We start from the raw sequence: 17,792 nt of genomic DNA, 5'->3' as shown, positions 1-17,792 counted from the left end.
GCGGGTCAGCAAGATGTCTGAATAAGATGTCCCTCACTCTTATCCCTCCCACAACAACAATTTGGCATCTGTCCAAGCGAGGAGATTGTCAAACTCAGTGCCATCTAAGGACAAGGAGAGCTGTTTGGAGAAGACAAGCCCACATCCCAGCCACTGACTTGCCAACCGTAGTCCCAGCTCCAGCCCCATTTGGCTTTGGTTCTGTCATCGGCACTGTACACCAAGGGACCCAGGGGGAATCTCACCCACCTGTATGTCAGATAATAGAACCACAGACCTCGGTCCCAGCTGTGGATCTTGACGTGGTCCAGGACCTCCTGGAGAACGCTGACTGAGACAGTTACCCACAGATGAGAGAGCCTTTGTCAAAGTCCAAAGCCCAGTGGAGAAGTTCTAGCACACCACTGGACCAAAAAAAAAAAATCCAAGATTGGACACTTGGAAGAGGTCAGTCAGTGAAGCCTGGAGGAGGTGACTGCTACTTCAGACGTGCAGACAGCAGTGGAAGCCATAAAGGAACATGAAAAACCAAGGAAGCATGACATCACAAAAGCAACACAATAATGTTCCAGTAACCAACCCCAAAGACGTGGAGATCTGTGATTTATCTGATAAAGAATTTCAAAACAGCCATTTTAAGGAGCTCAGTGAGCTACAAGAAAACACAGAAAGACAATTCCATGAAATCAGTCAAACAACTCACAGACAAAATGAGAAGTTCAGCAAAGAGAGAAATCATAAAAAAGAACCAAACAAATTCTGGAGCTGAAGGATACAGAGAATGAAATGGAAAATGTAGCAGAGAGCATCAGTAGCAGACTGGGTCAGGCAGAAGAAAAAGCCTGTGAAATAGAAGGCGGAACCTTCAAAATTATCCAGTCAGAGGAGGATAGAGAATAAAGAATGAGAAAGAAGGAAGAAAATGTGAACTATGGGATATCTTTAGGAGAAGCAGTCTACAAGTTATTGGAGTCCCAGGAGAAGAGAGGGAGAAGGGAAGGGGCAAAAAGCTTTTTAAAGAGATAATGGGGCTTCCCTGGTGGCGCAGTGGTTGAGAGCCCGCCTGCTGATATAGGGGACACGGGTTCGTGCCCCGGTCCGGGAGGATCCCACATGCCGCGGAGCGGCTGGGCCCGTGAGCCATGGCCCCTGGGCCTGCGCGTCCAGAGCCTGTTCTCTGCAACGGGAGAGACCACAACAGTGAGAGGCCCACGTACCGCAAAAAAAAAAAAGAAATAATGTCTGAGAACTTTCCAAATCTGAGGAGCGCGGAGCGGCTGGGCCCGTGAGCCATGGCCCCTGGGCCTGCGCGTCCAGAGCCTGTTCTCTGCAACGGGAGAGACCACAACAGTGAGAGGCCCACGTACCGCAAAAAAAAAAAAGAAATAATGTCTGAGAACTTTCCAAATCTGAGGAGAGATTTGTACCTCCTAGTTATAAAGCCAATATATCACCCCAAAATTTCAATCCAGGGTGATCTTCTCCAAGACAAAATGTAGTAAAAACTATCTAAAATCAAAGACAAAGAGGGAATTTTCAAAGCAGCAAGAGGAAAAAACTTTTCTCTCATACAAGGGAACTCCCATAAGGCTAGCAACAGATTTCTCAGCAGAAACTTTGCAGGCCAGGAGACAGTGGGATGATGTATTCTAGGTACTGAAAGAAAAAACTGCCAACCAAGAGTGCTTTAGCTAGGAAAGTTGTCCTTCAGAACTGAAGACAAGATAAAGGCTTTCCCAGGCAACAAAGCTGAAGGGGTTCTTCACCACTAGACCTGCCTTACAAGAAATGCTAAGAGGAGTTCTTCAAGCTGAAATGAAAGGATGCTAATTAATAATGTGAAAATATATAACACACTGGTACAGGTAAGTATATAATCGATTCGGAATACTCTGATACTGTAATATGGTGGTGTGTTAACACCTAACTCTAGTATAAAGGTTAAAGGATGAAAGTGTTAAAAATAACTAGCTAAGTACTTTGTGATGATTATTATGAATACACAGTATAAAAGGAGTTAAATCGTGACATCAGAAACATTAAAGGAAGGGAATAAAGGGGTAGAATTTTTGTATGCAGTCAAAGTTAAGTTATCAGTGTGAAATAGACTATCATATCTATAAAATATCTTATGGTAGCCACAAAGCAAAAATCTATAATAGACGCACCAAAGATAAAGAGAAAGGAGTCAAAGCATTCCACCATGGAAGATCACCATTCACAAAGGAAGACAGCCAGAGAGAAAGGACAGGGGAACCGGGGACTACAGAAGAGCCAGAAAACAATTAATAAAATGGCAGTTAATAAAATGGGCTTACTTATCAAAAATTACTTTAAATGGATTAAATTCTCCAATTAAAAGTCAAAGTAGCTGAATGGATTGAAAAAGAAGACCCAACTATATGCTGCCTAAAAGAGACTATAGGTTTTAGTACACACATAGGCTCAAAATAAAGGGATGGAAAAAGATAATTCCCTGTAAGTAGAAACCAAAAGAGAGTGAGGGTATCTATACTTTTATCAGACAAAGTAGACTTTAATTCAAAAGCTGTAACAAGAAACAAAGGTCATTATATGATAAGGGGGTTATTCATCAGGAAGATACAACAATTATAAATATATGTGCCCCTGCCATCAGAGCAGCTAAATATATTAAGCAAATATCAATATTTGAAAGGAGAAATAGACAACAGTACAATAATAGCAGATTTATACCCCACCCTCAACAATGGATATGCTCATCCAAACAGAAAATCAATAGGGAAACATTGGACTTAAACTATACTTTCAACCAAATGGACCCAGCAGACATACAGAACATTCCATCCAACAGCAGCAGAACATACATCCTTCCCAAGCATGCATGGAGCATTCTCCAGGATAAGTCATGAAGCAGGTTTTAGTGAATTTAAGGTTAAAATAATACCAAGTATATTTTCTGATCACGTTGGGATGAAACTAGAAACCAATTACGGTAGGAAAACTGGAAAAATCACAAACACATGGAAATTAAACAACACACTTCTAACCAACCCGTGGATCAAAGAACTCAAAAGAGAAATCTAAGAATATTCTGAGGGACTTCCCTGGTGGCGCAGCGGTTAAGAATCTGCCTGCCAATGCAGGGGACATGGGTTCGAGCCCTGGTCTGGGAAGATCCCACAAGCTGCAGAGCACCTAAGCCCATGAGCCACAACTACTGAACCTGTGCTCTAGAGCCCACGTGCCACAACTTCTGAAGCCTGTGTGCCTAGAGCCCGTGCTCCACAACAAGAGAAGCCACCACAATGAGAAGCCCACACACTGCAATGAAGAGTAGCCCCCACTCACCGCAACTAGAGAAAGGCCGCGCACAGCAATGAAGACCCAACGCAGCCAAAAATAAATAAATAAATAAATAATAAATTAATTTTTAAAAATAATAAAATAAAGATATTCTAAAACACACGAAAATGGAAAATACAAATACCAAAACTTATGGGATGCAGCAAAAGGAGTTTTAAGAAGGAGGTTTATAGATAAAAACACCTACATTAAGAAAAAAGAAAGATCTCAAACAACCTAACTTTATACCTCAGGAATTAGAGAACAAACTAAGCCCAAAGGCAGCAGTAGGAAGATGAGAGCAGCAATAAATAAAATAAAGAGCAGAAAAATATTAGAAAAATTTAGTGAGACTAAGAGCTGGTTTTTTGAAAAGATAAACAAAATTGACAGACTTTAGCTAGACTAAAAAGAAGAGAGAGAAGACTCAAGTACAGAATCAGAAATGAAAGGGGAAACTTTACAACTGATAACACAGAAAGACAAAGGTTCATAAGAGACGACTGTGAGCAGGTGTATGCCAACAAATTGGATAACCTAGAAGAAATGCATAAATTCCTAGAAACATACAGCCTAACAAAACTGAATCATAAAGAAATTGAAAATCTGAACAGACAAATAACTAACAAGGAGAGTGAGTCAGTAATCAAAAACCTCCCATAAGAGAAAAGCCCAGGACCAGATGGCTTCACTGGTAAGTTCTACAGACATTTAAAGAAGAATTAATACCAGTCCTTCTCAAATTCTTTCCAAAAAATTGAAGAGGAGGGAACTTTTCCAAACTCAATTTACTAGGCCAGCATTCCCTGATAACAAAGCCATACAAGGACACTACAGGAAAAGAAAACTACAGGCCAGTATGCCTGATGGATATAGACGCAGAGATTCTCAACACAATACTAGCAAACTGAATTCAACAACGCAGTAAAAGGATCACACACCATGATCAAGTGGGATCTATCCCTGGGATGCAAGGATGGTTCAACATACATAAATCAATAAGTGTCATACACCAATTAATAGAATGAAAAATAAAAAATCACATGAATCTCTTAATAGATGCAGAAAAAGCATTTGACAAAATTCAATACTCATTCATGACAAAAAACTTTCAACAAAGTGTATAGAAGGAACACATCCCAACACAATAAAGGCCATATATGACAACCCCCCCAGCTAACATCATATTCAACAGTGAAAGGCTGAAAGCTTTTTCTCTAAGATGAAGAACAAGGTAAGGGTACCCCACTCTTACCACTCCTATTCAACATAGTACTGGAAGTCCCAGCCAGAGCAATTAGAAAAGGAAAGAAGAAATAATGAACTGTCACAAAGAGAAATTTAAAAAACAATCTCCTCTACAATTGCATCAAAAAGAATAAAATGCCTAAGCGTAAATTTAACCAAGATGGTGAAAGATCTCTACACAGAAAACTATAAGACATCGATGAAGGATTGAAGAAGACACAAATAGAAAGATGTCTCATGTTCATGGATTGGAATAATGACTATTTTTCAAATGTCCAAACTACCCAAAGCAATGTACAGATTCAGTGCAACCCCATCAAAATTCCAGTGGCATTTTTCTTAGAACAAACAATTCTAACATTTGTGTGGGATCACAAGAGACCCTGAATAGCCAAAGCAATCTTGAGAAAGAAAAAGCTGGAGGCATCACACTTCCTGATGTTAAACTATATTACAAAGCTACAGTAATCAAAACAGTGTGGTATTGGCATAAAAACAGACACAGCGATCAGTGGAGCAGAAGAGAGAGCCCAGCTATAAACTAAACCCACACTTATAAGGTCAATTATTTTATGACAGAGGAGCCAAGAAGATACAGTGGGGGAAGGACAGTCTCTTCAATAAATGGTGTTCGGAAAACTGGATCCTTATCTTACACCATATACTTAGGTCAACTCAAAATAAGTTAAAGACTTGAACCTAAGACCTGAAACCATAAGACTCCTGGAGGAAAACATAAAGGTTTAAACTCCTTGACATTTGTCTTGGCAATGATTTTTTGTATTTGGCAACAAAAGCAAAAGTAAACAAGTGGGACTGCATCAAACTAAAAAAGCACAGCAAAGGAAACCATCAGCCAAACGAAAAGGCAGCCTACTGAATGGGAGAAAATATTTGCAAGCCATTTATCTGATAAGCAGTTAATATGCAAAATATATGAAAAACTCATACAACTCAATAGCAAATAATCTGATTTTTTAAAATGGCAGAGGACTTGAGTAGACACTTTTTCTAAAGAAGACATACGGATAGCCAACAGGTACATGAAAGAGCACTCAACATCACTAGTTATCAGGAAAATGCACAACAAAACCACAATGAGCTACCACCTCAAACTTGTTAGAATGGCTATCATCAAAAAGACAAGAGATAACAACAAGGTTGGTGAAGGTGTGGAGAAAAGGGAGCCCTTGTGCACTGCCGGTGGGAATGTAAATTGGTGCAGCCACTGTGGAAAACAGTATGGAGGGTCCTAAAAAAATTTAAAAGTAGAACTACCATTTGATCCAGCAGTCCCGTTTCTGGGTATATATCCAAAGGAAATGACAACAAGATCTCAAAGAGGTGTCTGCACTCCTGTGTTTATTGTAGTATTATTCACAGTGGCCGAGACATGGAAACACCTGAGTGTGCGTCGGTGGCTGAGTGGATGAAGGAGATGTGTGAGTATTCAGTGGACCATAATACAACTCAGCTGCAAGAAAGAGGGAAAGCCTGCCATTTGCAGCAGCTTGGATGGACCTTGAGGGCATGGTGTGCTGAGTGAAATAAGCCTCACAGAGGAAGACAAATACTGCATGGTATCACTTATATGCGGAATCTTTTTAAAAGCCCAACTCATTGTAAAGGAGGTCAGGAAGGTGGTTGCTGAGGGTGGGGAACATGGAGAGATTGATAAAATTGGGTACACGCTGTCGTCGGTCAGATGACCAAGGGCTGAGGATCTAATGTGAGATATGGTGACTGCATCGTGTAACGGGACGTAGAAATTAGTGTTCTCACCCAGAAGAAGGTAAATCTGAGATGATGGGCGTGTCAATGACACGCTGTGCATGTACGTCCAGTCACCACAGTGGACATAGCTAAGCATTTTATAGGTCGGTTATGCCGCAGTAAAGCTGAGAAGAATTTAAATTTAAAGAAATTTAAAGTTTGTTTAAATTTTATATTACTCTTAAAATCAGAAAAAATATGCGAAGAGAACTCTCTTTTTTTTAATAGTTTTCAATTCTCTGACTACATGGGCATTGGTTTTCTGGAAAGGTGTAACAGCCGTCTCTGGAAAAGTGACAAAAGCCATGAACGTGCACAGCAAAGAAATGGACACTATACCTGTTTGTAAAATTTTACGTCATGTGTGGAAGAGTGGACCCCAGGTTAAGAGCTTGCTGTGTAGGGGTGCCAGCTGTGCTTTCTTTCACAGCCAGGATTCTCCATTTGGCCATTTCCCTCCTCAGTATTCCGGCCAGTTTCAATCTGGCTTATATTCTCATCCTGTCACTGAAACTGCTCATTCTCACGTCCCCAGCAGCCCTTTCCTGGTCATCGTACCACCTTGGCTTTTCTTTCTTTTACCCCAGTTTTAATATATTCATTTGTGCCGTAGTGTATGAATTATTGCAAACTGCCTTAAGCCATTTCTGAAACAAGATATTGATTGACAGATACTTCCACTTGTGTCTCATTTCCCTAATCGTATTTATGCTAGCCTTTCTCCAGAGCTCCAAATTAATGTATGTGCTTACTGGCTGTACCAGGATGGGTATCTTACAAGCACCTGAAAACTAACACATCCACTACTGAGCTTACTGTTTACCACCTCCAGGCCTACCCTACCTGTAGTCCCTGTTACACAGTAAGAGTACAGATCTTGTACCTTTAGATCTTATACCTAAAGATAGAGGTCTGTACTCCCAGAGATGCCGGCTCTCTGCCAGGGCTTGGTTCCTTCGCCTCTGCTCCCTTCCTCCCTCTCCCACTGTGGCTGCCCTGGCTCGTGTGCTCAGCTTCTTGTGCATGAAAATTAAAACTCGTGGCTCTGGTTGTGCTCTTCGAACTCTGGGATACCGGTACCCAGAAGAAAGTCAGAGTATACCAGACGGTCCATGAGGCCACAGGATAAATGCAGAGCATTTTCCTGGGATGTCGGTTTTCCCTGAAGACTGCGGGGTAGGGCAAAGAAGAGATTAGGTGTTAGGAGTAATTTGTAAAAAAAAAAAAAAACAAAAAACAAAAAACTTTGCAATACACTGGCTTCCAGGATAAAGTCTAACCTCCTTAGCAGGGCATAGAAGATCCCATATGATCTGGCCAGATGATGCACTCTGTGGTCTCCCAGACTCTGTAAACCCTTAGAATGAGAAGCAGCAGGAAGAGGTAGGGCACAACTCAGTCCCAGTGGAGGTGGATGCAGAACCTAGTCTGACGAGCCAGGAGCTGCCCACGGCCAGACGCCGAGCCAGCTCTTAAGGAGGAGTTAGATTAGAGCATGGTGGCATTGAACATAGAGATGTTATAGATGAGGAACTCCCTGACAATCCAGCGGTTAGGACTCGGCGCTTTCACTGCCGAGGGCCCGGGTTCGATCCCTGGTTGGGGAACTAAGATCCCGCAAGCCACGCAGTGTGGCTAAAAAAAAAAGATGTTATGGACCAAAAAACAATCTGAACAAATCTGAGATCTAAGCCCACAGCTTTACTAGTCCCCGTGGACCTTTGAACCCAGCAGCTGACACAAATAATATGGTTGTAAGACACTTAAAAATTAAGTTAAGAAAAACCATTTATTGAGAACCTGGGGTCGGGGAGCCTTGTTTCTGCAGTAGGTTCTTTTAACATAGAGAAACAATGTTTTCGTTGACTTTTATTACTGTTTTGAAAATAACAAAAGTAAAGACTTAGATGATATATTTTTAATAATTGTTGGACACGGTTAAGCAGCACCCAGTAAATATTTATTGATTGAATAAGAGGCAAATAAGGTAGAACTATGTATAGAAAACAAACTTTTTTTAAGAAATAAAATTTCCTTTTTTAAAATTTTTATTTTATATTGGAGTATAGTTGATTAACAATGTTGTGTTGGTTTCAGGTGTACAGCAAAGTGATTCAGTTATACATGTATCCTTTTGCAAATTCTTTTCCCATCTTGGTTATTAAAAGAGTATTGAGGGCTTCCCTGGTGGCGCAGTGGTTGCGCGTCCGCCTGCCGATGCAGGGGAACCGGGTTCGCGCCCCGGTCTGGGAGGATCCCACGTGCCGCGGAGCGGCTGGGCCCGTGAGCCATGGCCAATGAGCCTGCGCGTCCGGAGCCCGTGCTCCGCAACGGGAGAGGCCACAACAGAGGGAGGCCCGCATAACAAAAAAAAAAAAAAAAAAAAAAAGAAAAAAAAAAAGAAGAGTATTGAGCAGAGTTCCCTGTGCTATACAGTAGGTTGTTGTTGGTTATCTATTTTAAATACAGCCACGTGTACATGTCAATCCCAAACTCCCAGTCTATCCCTCCCACCCCCCCGTAACCGTAAGTTCGTACTCTTAAGTCAGCGAGTCTGTTTTGAAAACAAACTTTTAAACCCTGCAAATAGTACACCAGTTTTTATAAGTATGTGTAAAACGTTTATATACATTGATCTCATCTTAAGATGCAAAAAAACTCCAAAAAGTATAAAATCTTTATAACATGGAAGTTAAAAAGTAGTCTCCTACTAAATAACAGTTGTATTGGAAAAGATTTTAAAACACTGTTTGGAAAATTTTATATATATATATATATATGTGTGTGTGTGTGTGTGTATATATATCTTAGGGATGTGACTAAAACAATAGTCTGAGGAATCGTAAGTCATTTGACTTAATATCTTAATAATTTGGATGTAACCATGACTGGGATTTGCTTCAAAATGAAATAGAGGGATGAAAGAAATTTTAAAGGAAATAACAAAGACCAGAGCAGAAATAAATGAGAAAACACAGAAATGGTGGTGGTGATAGTTCTAAAAAAAAAAAGCCACTGAAAGATGTAAAAACTTAATGAGCTCTAGAAGTAGCTTCATAAAGCTTCACATGTAAATGCTGTGACACGTAATGCTGATTGGAAAAACCAGGAATTGAGGAACCCACTGGTGAGTAGTTCTTGCTTATTTCTTGCTCTCCAGTTATTGTGACCAGCTGAAAGTCTCGGAGAGCACCCACGTGCTTCAGCCCTTCCTCCCCAGCATCCTGGATGGCTTAATTCACCTGGCAGCTCAGTTCAGCTCAGAGGTCCTCAACCTGGTGATGGAGACCCTGTGCATCGTTTGTACGGTAGACCCAGAGTTCACAGCAAGCATGGAGAGCAAAATCTGCCCCTTCACCATCGCCATCTTCCTGAAGTACAGTAACGGTATGCACGAGGCGGGTGGGGGTGGGGTGGGTGGGGGTCGAGTGAGTGCTTCCCTGGGTCTGATGGTCTTAGCATTAGAAGCAAAGAATGTGACTTTGAATTAGCGAGAGTAGGGTCGTGCTGTAGATCCAGCAGCACTAAACAGCAGAGAACCTATGCCTGTAACTCTCGCTGTCTGGTAAGAACTGGGAAGAAAGATAACGAAGAAAGCTAACCAGCAAGACGTATAATTTAGGACTTTGACAGTAAAGTAAGGGAATTGAGCAACTACATCAAAAGCTTCCTAAAAGAAGAGGCCTAGAACTATAACTCGAAAAGTGAAGAAGGAGATGCATGCAAAGGTTTATGAATAAGGTGTTCATTGCATGTTTTTTATAGTAGCAAAAATTTGGAAATAATAAGAGGTTAATTAATTATATCCATAAAATGGAATGCTTTGCAGCCGTTAATAATCAGACCTCAAAGGAGTTGTTAAAGCCATGAGGAAGCGCTCACCTTGTAGTAAGTGAATAGATTGTTTTCCAAAATGCGTAGAATATAACCTCAAGCTTTGGTTTTGCTTTAGAAAAGGATGTGTGTGTGGATATGTATATAGAAAAAACACCAGAAGAAAATGCATCCAAATGTTAAGGGTAGTTATCTCTATAGGTGGTGGAATTACAGGTGTATTTTTTCCTTTAATACTTTTCTGCATTTTAAGTTTTTCGGCAATGAGTGTGTATTAGAAATATTGAGGACATTTGTATCTGAAGAGTGAGTGTTGAAGCTCGGAAGGGGGTTGGTTATGTAACGTGATGTCGTACTAAACATTTTATTCAATTCGTTTTTTCACTTAAAAATGTGTCCTAAGGAGGGTTCCACACTGCGCTCTTAGATAGTCCTCTTTCTCTCCGCCCGTCACATAGTATTTATTTCATAAATATCATCATTTATTTACCCATTCTGTTCATGGACCTCTGGGTTGTGTACAGTTTTTGTCTATTATGGACAATGCGGCAGCGAACTTGTAACGTGTGTCTTAGTGCCCTGCGCACCGCATGCGTCGTCTCACGCCAGACAGAGGAGGGCATTTGTATTTTTCTTACACATTTTCCTTACGTAAAGCAGGTCGACCTGCAGTTGCGTTTCTTCACGAGGCTCTGCTTTTGGAAGGCTTTACCTTTTGCCCTCCGATGGCTTGGGAGCGCTTGTGCGTGGTGACCACGCCCCGGAGATGTACGTGGTCCTCGTCGACACGTGGGAACCGGGGAAGAGTCAGCGCTGGGCAGTTTTGAGACTGAGGTCTTCTCAACAGAGTATCAGTGGGGGCTTCTTTTCCCCTTAAGCATTTGTTTTCATAACCGGTCCAAGTTTCACAAGAATACAGACGTTTAAGATTCGTCACAGAACAAGAGGCAGGTTTTGTTTTAGGAATAGCTGTCGCTGACTCATCCGTGACTTGGTGAGATCGCACACTTGCTGTCTCCCAGACAGCTAGCAGCTCTCCCTGCTTCTCACGTTGCCCAGGTGGCCCCGGTAGGTCCCAGGTCAGTGACGGGTGATCAAAGCGAAGTTGTAAATGTATGGACACCGAGGGGGAGAACCGCGTGGGGGTGGGGGGTGGCGTGCTGAACTGGGCGACTGGGACTGACATGTCGACACGGAGGTGTATAAACGTGATGGCTAATAAGAACCTGCAGTATAAATAACAAACAAAAAACAACTAATACTAAACTTTCTTTGGGTTATTTGTGTGGAAATATGTTAATATAAATGTTTCAGACATTACATGAAATTTCTAAAAAAAAAAACAAAAAACAAAGCAGAAGTGGTTCACCTCGGTTGGGGCCAAACAACAGGCAGCATTAAGGCAGGAGCACACACAGACCACCGGGCGGGGGGACTCGTGTCGCCTTCTCCACTCAGATCCTGTGGTCGCCTCGCTGGCTCAGGACATCTTCAAGGAGCTGTCCCAGATTGAAGCCTGCCAGGGCCCCATGCAGATGAGGCTGATTCCCACCCTGGTCAGCATCATGCAGGCACCAGCGGACAAGATCCCTGCGGGGCTCTGCGCGGTACGGCGGTCGTTACGGGGCCGGGGTGGGGGTGAGAGAGCGCGAGCGAGCCCTGCGCGAGCCCCTGAGATCCCCGCCCGCCGACGCCGAGCAGCGGCGTGGTGTGTTCACGGGGTGATGTTCCTGGGCTGCTTCACCCACAAGGGTAGCGGGTGGTTCTCGAGGCTTTCAGAAGGGAGCTCTTGTTCCCAGGTGCCCTCGGTGATTGGACACTGCCGTGATGACCCTGTCCCTGGCTGTTTCAGACATTACATGAAATTTCTAAAAAACAAAGCAGAAGTGGTTCACCTCGGTTGGGGCCAAACAACAGGCAGCATTAAGGCAGGAGCACACACAGACCACCGGGCGGGGGGACTCGTGTCGCCTTCTCCACTCAGATCCTGTGGTCGCCTCGCTGGCTCAGGACATCTTCAAGGAGCTGTCCCAGATTGAAGCCTGCCAGGGCCCCATGCAGATGAGGCTGATTCCCACCCTGGTCAGCATCATGCAGGCACCAGCGGACAAGATCCCTGCGGGGCTCTGCGCGGTACGGCGGTCGTTACGGGGCCGGGGTGGGGGTGAGAGAGCGCGAGCGAGCCCTGCGCGAGCCCCTGAGATCCCCGCCCGCCGACGCCGAGCAGCGGCGTGGTGTGTTCACGGGGTGATGTTCCTGGGCTGCTTCACCCACAAGGGTAGCGGGTGGTTCTCGAGGCTTTCAGAAGGGAGCTCTTGTTCCCAGGTGCCCTCGGTGATTGGACACTGCCGTGATGACCCTGTCCCTGGCTGTCCAGTCAGCCTCCGCCCCCGCCCCCCCCCATGGCTTCTCAAGTGGAGAGCTGCCGCCAGGAGACTGGGAGTACCCTCTGCCGCCTTCTTCCAGAAACGTGCCTTTCACTATGAGTGTCTCTGGGTTGGTGGGGGGCTCCGCACAGTGAGGACCTTGTTGCGGCCCTCCGCCCACCCCAGAGGCAAGCCTGCCTTCTCTCCCGCAGACGGCCATCGACATCCTCACCACGGTCGTGCGGGGCACGAAGCCCCCGCTCTCCCAGCTGCTTATCTGCCAGGCCTTCCCCGCCGTGGCCCAGTGCACCCTCCACACGGACGACAACGCCACCATGCAGGTATCTCCGTGCGGGCGTCGCCACGCAGGTGTCTGAGCCGCGGTGCGTGCGCAGCAGGCTGAGAAGCTGGACACCGTTTCCTGCCTTTGAGATAGAAACCCCCCAAATCCCTATTTACCCAGAGGACCCAGGATGGGTTCCGACTGCTAAAGCCAAGACGTTCTGTGCATCTCAAAGGTGTGAGCGCCAGCCATCCTACTCTCTGTGTCTGGGTGTTGCTGCGGCGGAAGAGGTTATAGACGTACAGACTGATGAAGTCAGCAAAGGGATCAGCCTTTGGAAATCTGCAGGCAGCGTGGTTGGTGTGAGGTCTGCCTTATTCTCACAAAGACCTGCAGTCCCCCCGGTTACTGCTGTTTCTTAGCTCTGTTTTCTCAGTACCAGAGGTAGAGCTTTACGGCAGAAACTCCGTTTGCGTGTCCATTCTCGCTTTGGTGAGAAGCGTGCGTTCCTGAGCTAGCCGAGGCGGCACGGCAGAGACAGGGTGGTGCGCGCCTGTGTCTGCGGCGGCGCGACCCCAACTCCAGCGGGATGAACCCCCCAGACCCCGCAGACGGAGGGCTTGTGTGCCCGCGGCTGACCTAGTCCCCTCCCTTGTCTCCCAGAACGGTGGTGAGTGCCTGCGGGCCTACGTGTCGGTGACGCTGGAGCAGGTGGCCCAGTGGCATGACGAGCAGGGCCACAATGGGCTGTGGTACGTGATGCAAGTGGTGAGCCAGCTCCTGGACCCCCGCACCTCCGAGTTCACTGCCGCCTTCGTGGGCCGCCTCGTGTCCACCCTCATCTCCAAGGCGGGCCGGGAGCTGGGGGAGAACCTGGACCGGATTCTCCGTGGCATCCTCAGCAAGATGCAGCAGGCGGAGACGCTCAGTGTCATGCAGGTGAGACGGCCCCAGCCCCAGAGACGCTGGCGAGGCAAGGGCCACGCTGCTCGAGTCCCTGAAGCAGGTGTCCTCCTGTCCCCCCAGTCCCTGATCATGGTGTTCGCCCACCTGGTGCACACCCAGCTGGAGCCCCTCCTGGAGTTCCTGTGCAGCCTCCCGGGGCCCACCGGCAAGCCCGCCCTGGAGTTCGTGATGGCCGAGTGGACCAGCCGGCAGCACCTCTTCTACGGGCAGTACGAGGGCAAAGTCAGGTGGGGCTCCTCCTCCTCCTCTGGGCCTTCTGCCTCTTTCCCTGACTTGACCTGCCCAGCTGCCCGTTGTATTCCTTTTCCCTCTGTTTCTTTCTGGCGAAACTGTATATTCAAGTAGCTGCCATCTTGAAATTCCCAGAAGATGGTCGTTGCGGCTAGAGCGTGTGTTTTTGATCTCTGCTGGCTAGAGACCCTCCCCTGCCCGCACCTTCACCCAGCCAAGCGCTGCTGGCGGCTTCCTCTTCTTCGTAAACCCAGCTTTCTAAGTTTTTATCCTGGACTTTATCCGCGGCGTCTCATCACCCCGCACCCCTTCCGGCGCGGACATGGTGTGCTACTCACCCACTCCGGCTTTGTTCAAGGGCAGCTCTCGTCCGAGCGTCCTTAGGGACACGAGATCCCCTTTTCAGCCAAACTCTCTTCTGTCCCCTAATTAGTTGTGAAAGCACTTTCACCCTCCAAGTGTCGGGACATAACTGCTTGTCTCCTTGGAGTGAACTCCAAGGGGGCGGCTGATCGGCCCTTTCTGGCTCTTCCTCGCCAGCTCTGTGGCGCTGTGTAAGCTGCTCCAGCACGGCATCAACGCGGATGACAAGCGGCTGCAGGACATCCGCGTGAAGGGGGAGGAGATCTACGGCCTGGACGAGGGCACCCGCACCCGCTCCAAGTCGGCCAAGAGTGGGTGACGCTGCTCCCCTCACACACACACCACCGCCGCCCCCACCCCCACCCCCCGGGGCTTAGGGCACCTGGGCTGGGAGGCGGTTAAGACATGATCGTTAGTGGTGGGTTTGATAAGAAGCGGCAGAAAACCCCAGGTGAACAGCGGGGCAGAGCGTATGGGTCCTTGTGCTGCTGGAAGTGGACAAGAGTCCCAGGTACAAGGACCCCCAGCACCCAGCTTCGTTCTGGGCCTTGGATACCCACTTCTAGTGTCTTTGTGTCTGATTGCCTTTGGCGCATGACTCCGGTGATGTGTGGGCAGAGTGCAGAGCTGCCTTCTTTTTTTTTTTAATTTACCATCTTAACCATTTTTTAAAAATTTTTATTTATTTTTTCTGCATTGGGTCTTCGTTGCTGCACGCAGGCTTTCTCTGGTTGCGGGGTGCGCGGGCTTTTCACTGCGGTGGCTTCTCTTGTTGCGGAGTGCAGGCTCAGTAGGTGTGGCCCGCGGGCTCTAGAGCGCGGGCTCTGTAGCTGTGGCGCACGGGCCCAGCCGCTCCGCGGCACGCGGGATCCTCCCGGACCGGGGCGCGAACCCGCGTCCCCTGCATCGGCGGGCGGACTCTCAACCGCCGCGCCCCCGGGGGAGCCCCGAGCTGCCCTCTTTAACTGCAGGTTTACACTCACCTGTGCTGCTTCTCAACCTGCAGGTCCCGGGGCCTGGAGGGCTCCACCCTGGGCAGGTCCCTGGTTTCCAGGCTCTTTCACCGGCAAAACCTGTCTCCTTCAGTCCCTGAAACCTCTCGTCTCTCCTGACTTCTAAACTCCTGTAACGAGGCACAGACTGAAGTTATTTAATTTTCCGCTGTGCCTCGGGGCTGGGCGTGGTCTGGGCAGTGGAGAGCCGGGGCGGGCGCTGTGTCTGGTGAGCGGCACCGCCTTGCGGGGGGAGCGGCCCAGGGACGGTCGGACGTGGAGCCGCCTCTTTCCTTCCCAGACCCTGAGCGCTGGACAAACATTCCCTTGCTGGTCAAGATCCTGAAGCTGATCATCAACGAGCTGTCCAACGTCATGGAGGCCAACGCCGCCCGCCAGGCCGCCCCTGCAGAGTGGAGCCAAGGTGCCTGCACTCCCTGGAGACTGAACTAGCAGCCAGGCCCTGGGCTTGCGGATGGCTGACTGGGGGTGCTGAGTCCCCGACGGCCCAGGCTGATCTCCAGGGTCTGCCTGCAGCACCTCAGGGGTGGCCAGGAGGCCAGCCCTTCCGGCTCTGATTGTTCCGAAGAGCCTCTCGGCCTGCTCTCTCCCCCCCAGCACGCTTAGGTTTTCCAGTCAGACTTAGTGGGGGGTCTGGCCTGGTCCCCTACCGCCGGGGCCCTCGGGGCCGCAGCGCAGAAAGCCGCGGGGCTTGTGTGTCCTGCCCGGCCTGGGTGTGGGAGGGAGATGCGCGCGTGTGCTCCAGCCGCACCTCGGCCCCTTGCAGATGACTCCAGCGACATGTGGGAGGACCAGGAGGAGGAGGACGACGACGAGGAGGACGGCCTGGCGGGCCAGCTCCTGTCCGACATTCTCGCCACGAGCAAATACGGTGAGCGTCGAGGCCAGCCCTGCGCACGGCGGTACCAGGGACGGGGCACCCAGGAAAGGGCGAGCGGTGGGCCCACGAGGGCCGCGCCTTGGGCTTCTGTGCCCCTTGACCTCGGCCACGTGGGTGCTGCCTGCCCCCCGGGCCTGGGCCCTGACCCTCCCTGGCTTGGTGTCTCTGCAGAGGAGGATTACTACGAGGACGACGAGGAGGACGACCCTGATGCCCTGAAGGACCCTCTCTATCAGATCGATCTGCAGGTGAGGGTGTCCAGAGAAGACGCCTCGGCTCAGCACCTTTCCGGGCTGACCTCGTCTTGCCTGGTGGGCAGGGTTGGGGGAGGGCGGGGACTCTGCACCCAGGGGCTTCCTCCCCCTGCCCCGTGCCGGAACCCAGCTTCCTGGGGCTGTGCCGTCAAAGTCCTAGGGGTGGGCTGCAAGGTGTGGTCTTGGGAAATCCCCGTGGAATTCAGCCTCTGGGTTGCACCTTCCCCAGAGCCGAGACGGGCAGGCACCCTCGGGGCGCCGGCACTAGTGTGAAGGCCAGCGGCCCCACCCTCAGGGACGCCCCCCTCCTCTGTCCCCCCAGGCGTACCTCACGGACTTCCTCTGCCAGTTTGCCCAGCAGCCCTGCTACGTGGTGTTCTCAGGCCACCTCAGCGACCACGAGAGGCGGGTTCTGCAGACCATTGGCATCTGAAACGGTCCTCTTCCTGCCCCGCCGCACACCGTTCTGCAGCCCGCACCGGCCTTGAGGTGCACTTCCTTCTCAGCCTAGAGTGGCCTCTGCAGAGCGACACTGACAGTACAGACCAGGCTCACCAGTGCCATCACCTAGGAATGCTGGAACGAAGGACCTTTCCCAAAGTACCCTGAAGAAGCCCGTCTCTGGAACCTCTTTGTCCCCAGCTGTGCCCACCTCTGCTCCTAGAGTCCTCTGCCGGCCAGGCCAGAAGGGCCATGTGTTCGTGGATGATTGGGCCTCACCTGAGGAGCGCCGGAAGGCACGACCATCCGTGTTCTAAGGTGGACCTGTTTCCTTCCGCAGGACGTCGGACGTGTTCAGATAGGAATGCCCTCGGGCGAGAGTGGTGTTTTCTGCCCCCCACCGCAGACGCGCTGGGTCTCGTAGGAGCGAGGGGAGGCAGCGCCCGGGACCCCCGTTCCTCCTACGACACAGACTCCCCGTCGAAGGAGGTCATCTTGGTTTTGCCTCGTTGCATGACGCAGCCCCTCCCCGACGCCGTTCCTCTGTATACATGCACGCACACGGGATGAGCCAGACAGATGGCAATCTGTTTTTCCTTTTTTAGAAAAAAAAAAAAAAATGGGGGAAAAACAGATTTTTTTAAAAAGTCCACCTGACCCAACCATATTTAACATGCCTCTCACACACATCCCCACACAGTCTGATATTCAGAGGCTCCCCCTCTCCCTCAGGAATTCTCTAAGGTGGGTAAGTTGTAGCCCTCAAATTTGCAATGTGTATTTTTCTAGGAGAGTAAAGTAATCTTTACAAATGAA

At 48.6% G+C, this 17,792-nt stretch overlaps 1 protein-coding gene across 1 annotated transcript in view; it reads left to right on the top strand.

Moving 5' to 3' along the window:
* IPO9 (importin 9) overlaps positions 1 to 17,792 on the top strand; it is a 47,860-nt gene extending 30,068 nt beyond the window's left edge. Inside the window, exons 16-25 of the mRNA XM_028488247.2 lie at positions 9,506 to 9,732; positions 11,638 to 11,786; positions 12,758 to 12,886; positions 13,492 to 13,767; positions 13,855 to 14,021; positions 14,566 to 14,699; positions 15,682 to 15,804; positions 16,168 to 16,272; positions 16,453 to 16,529; positions 16,858 to 17,792. Of these exons, the coding sequence (XP_028344048.2) occupies positions 9,506 to 9,732; positions 11,638 to 11,786; positions 12,758 to 12,886; positions 13,492 to 13,767; positions 13,855 to 14,021; positions 14,566 to 14,699; positions 15,682 to 15,804; positions 16,168 to 16,272; positions 16,453 to 16,529; positions 16,858 to 16,968 (1,498 nt within the window). The 3' untranslated portion in view covers positions 16,969 to 17,792. The remainder of the gene's footprint in view (positions 1 to 9,505; positions 9,733 to 11,637; positions 11,787 to 12,757; positions 12,887 to 13,491; positions 13,768 to 13,854; positions 14,022 to 14,565; positions 14,700 to 15,681; positions 15,805 to 16,167; positions 16,273 to 16,452; positions 16,530 to 16,857) is intronic.

This window comes from Physeter macrocephalus, chromosome 4, assembly GCF_002837175.3.
Source record: "Physeter macrocephalus isolate SW-GA chromosome 4, ASM283717v5, whole genome shotgun sequence".
Taxonomy (NCBI): Eukaryota; Metazoa; Chordata; class Mammalia; order Artiodactyla; family Physeteridae; genus Physeter; species Physeter macrocephalus.
This window is presented reverse-complemented; position numbering and strand designations above follow the sequence as displayed.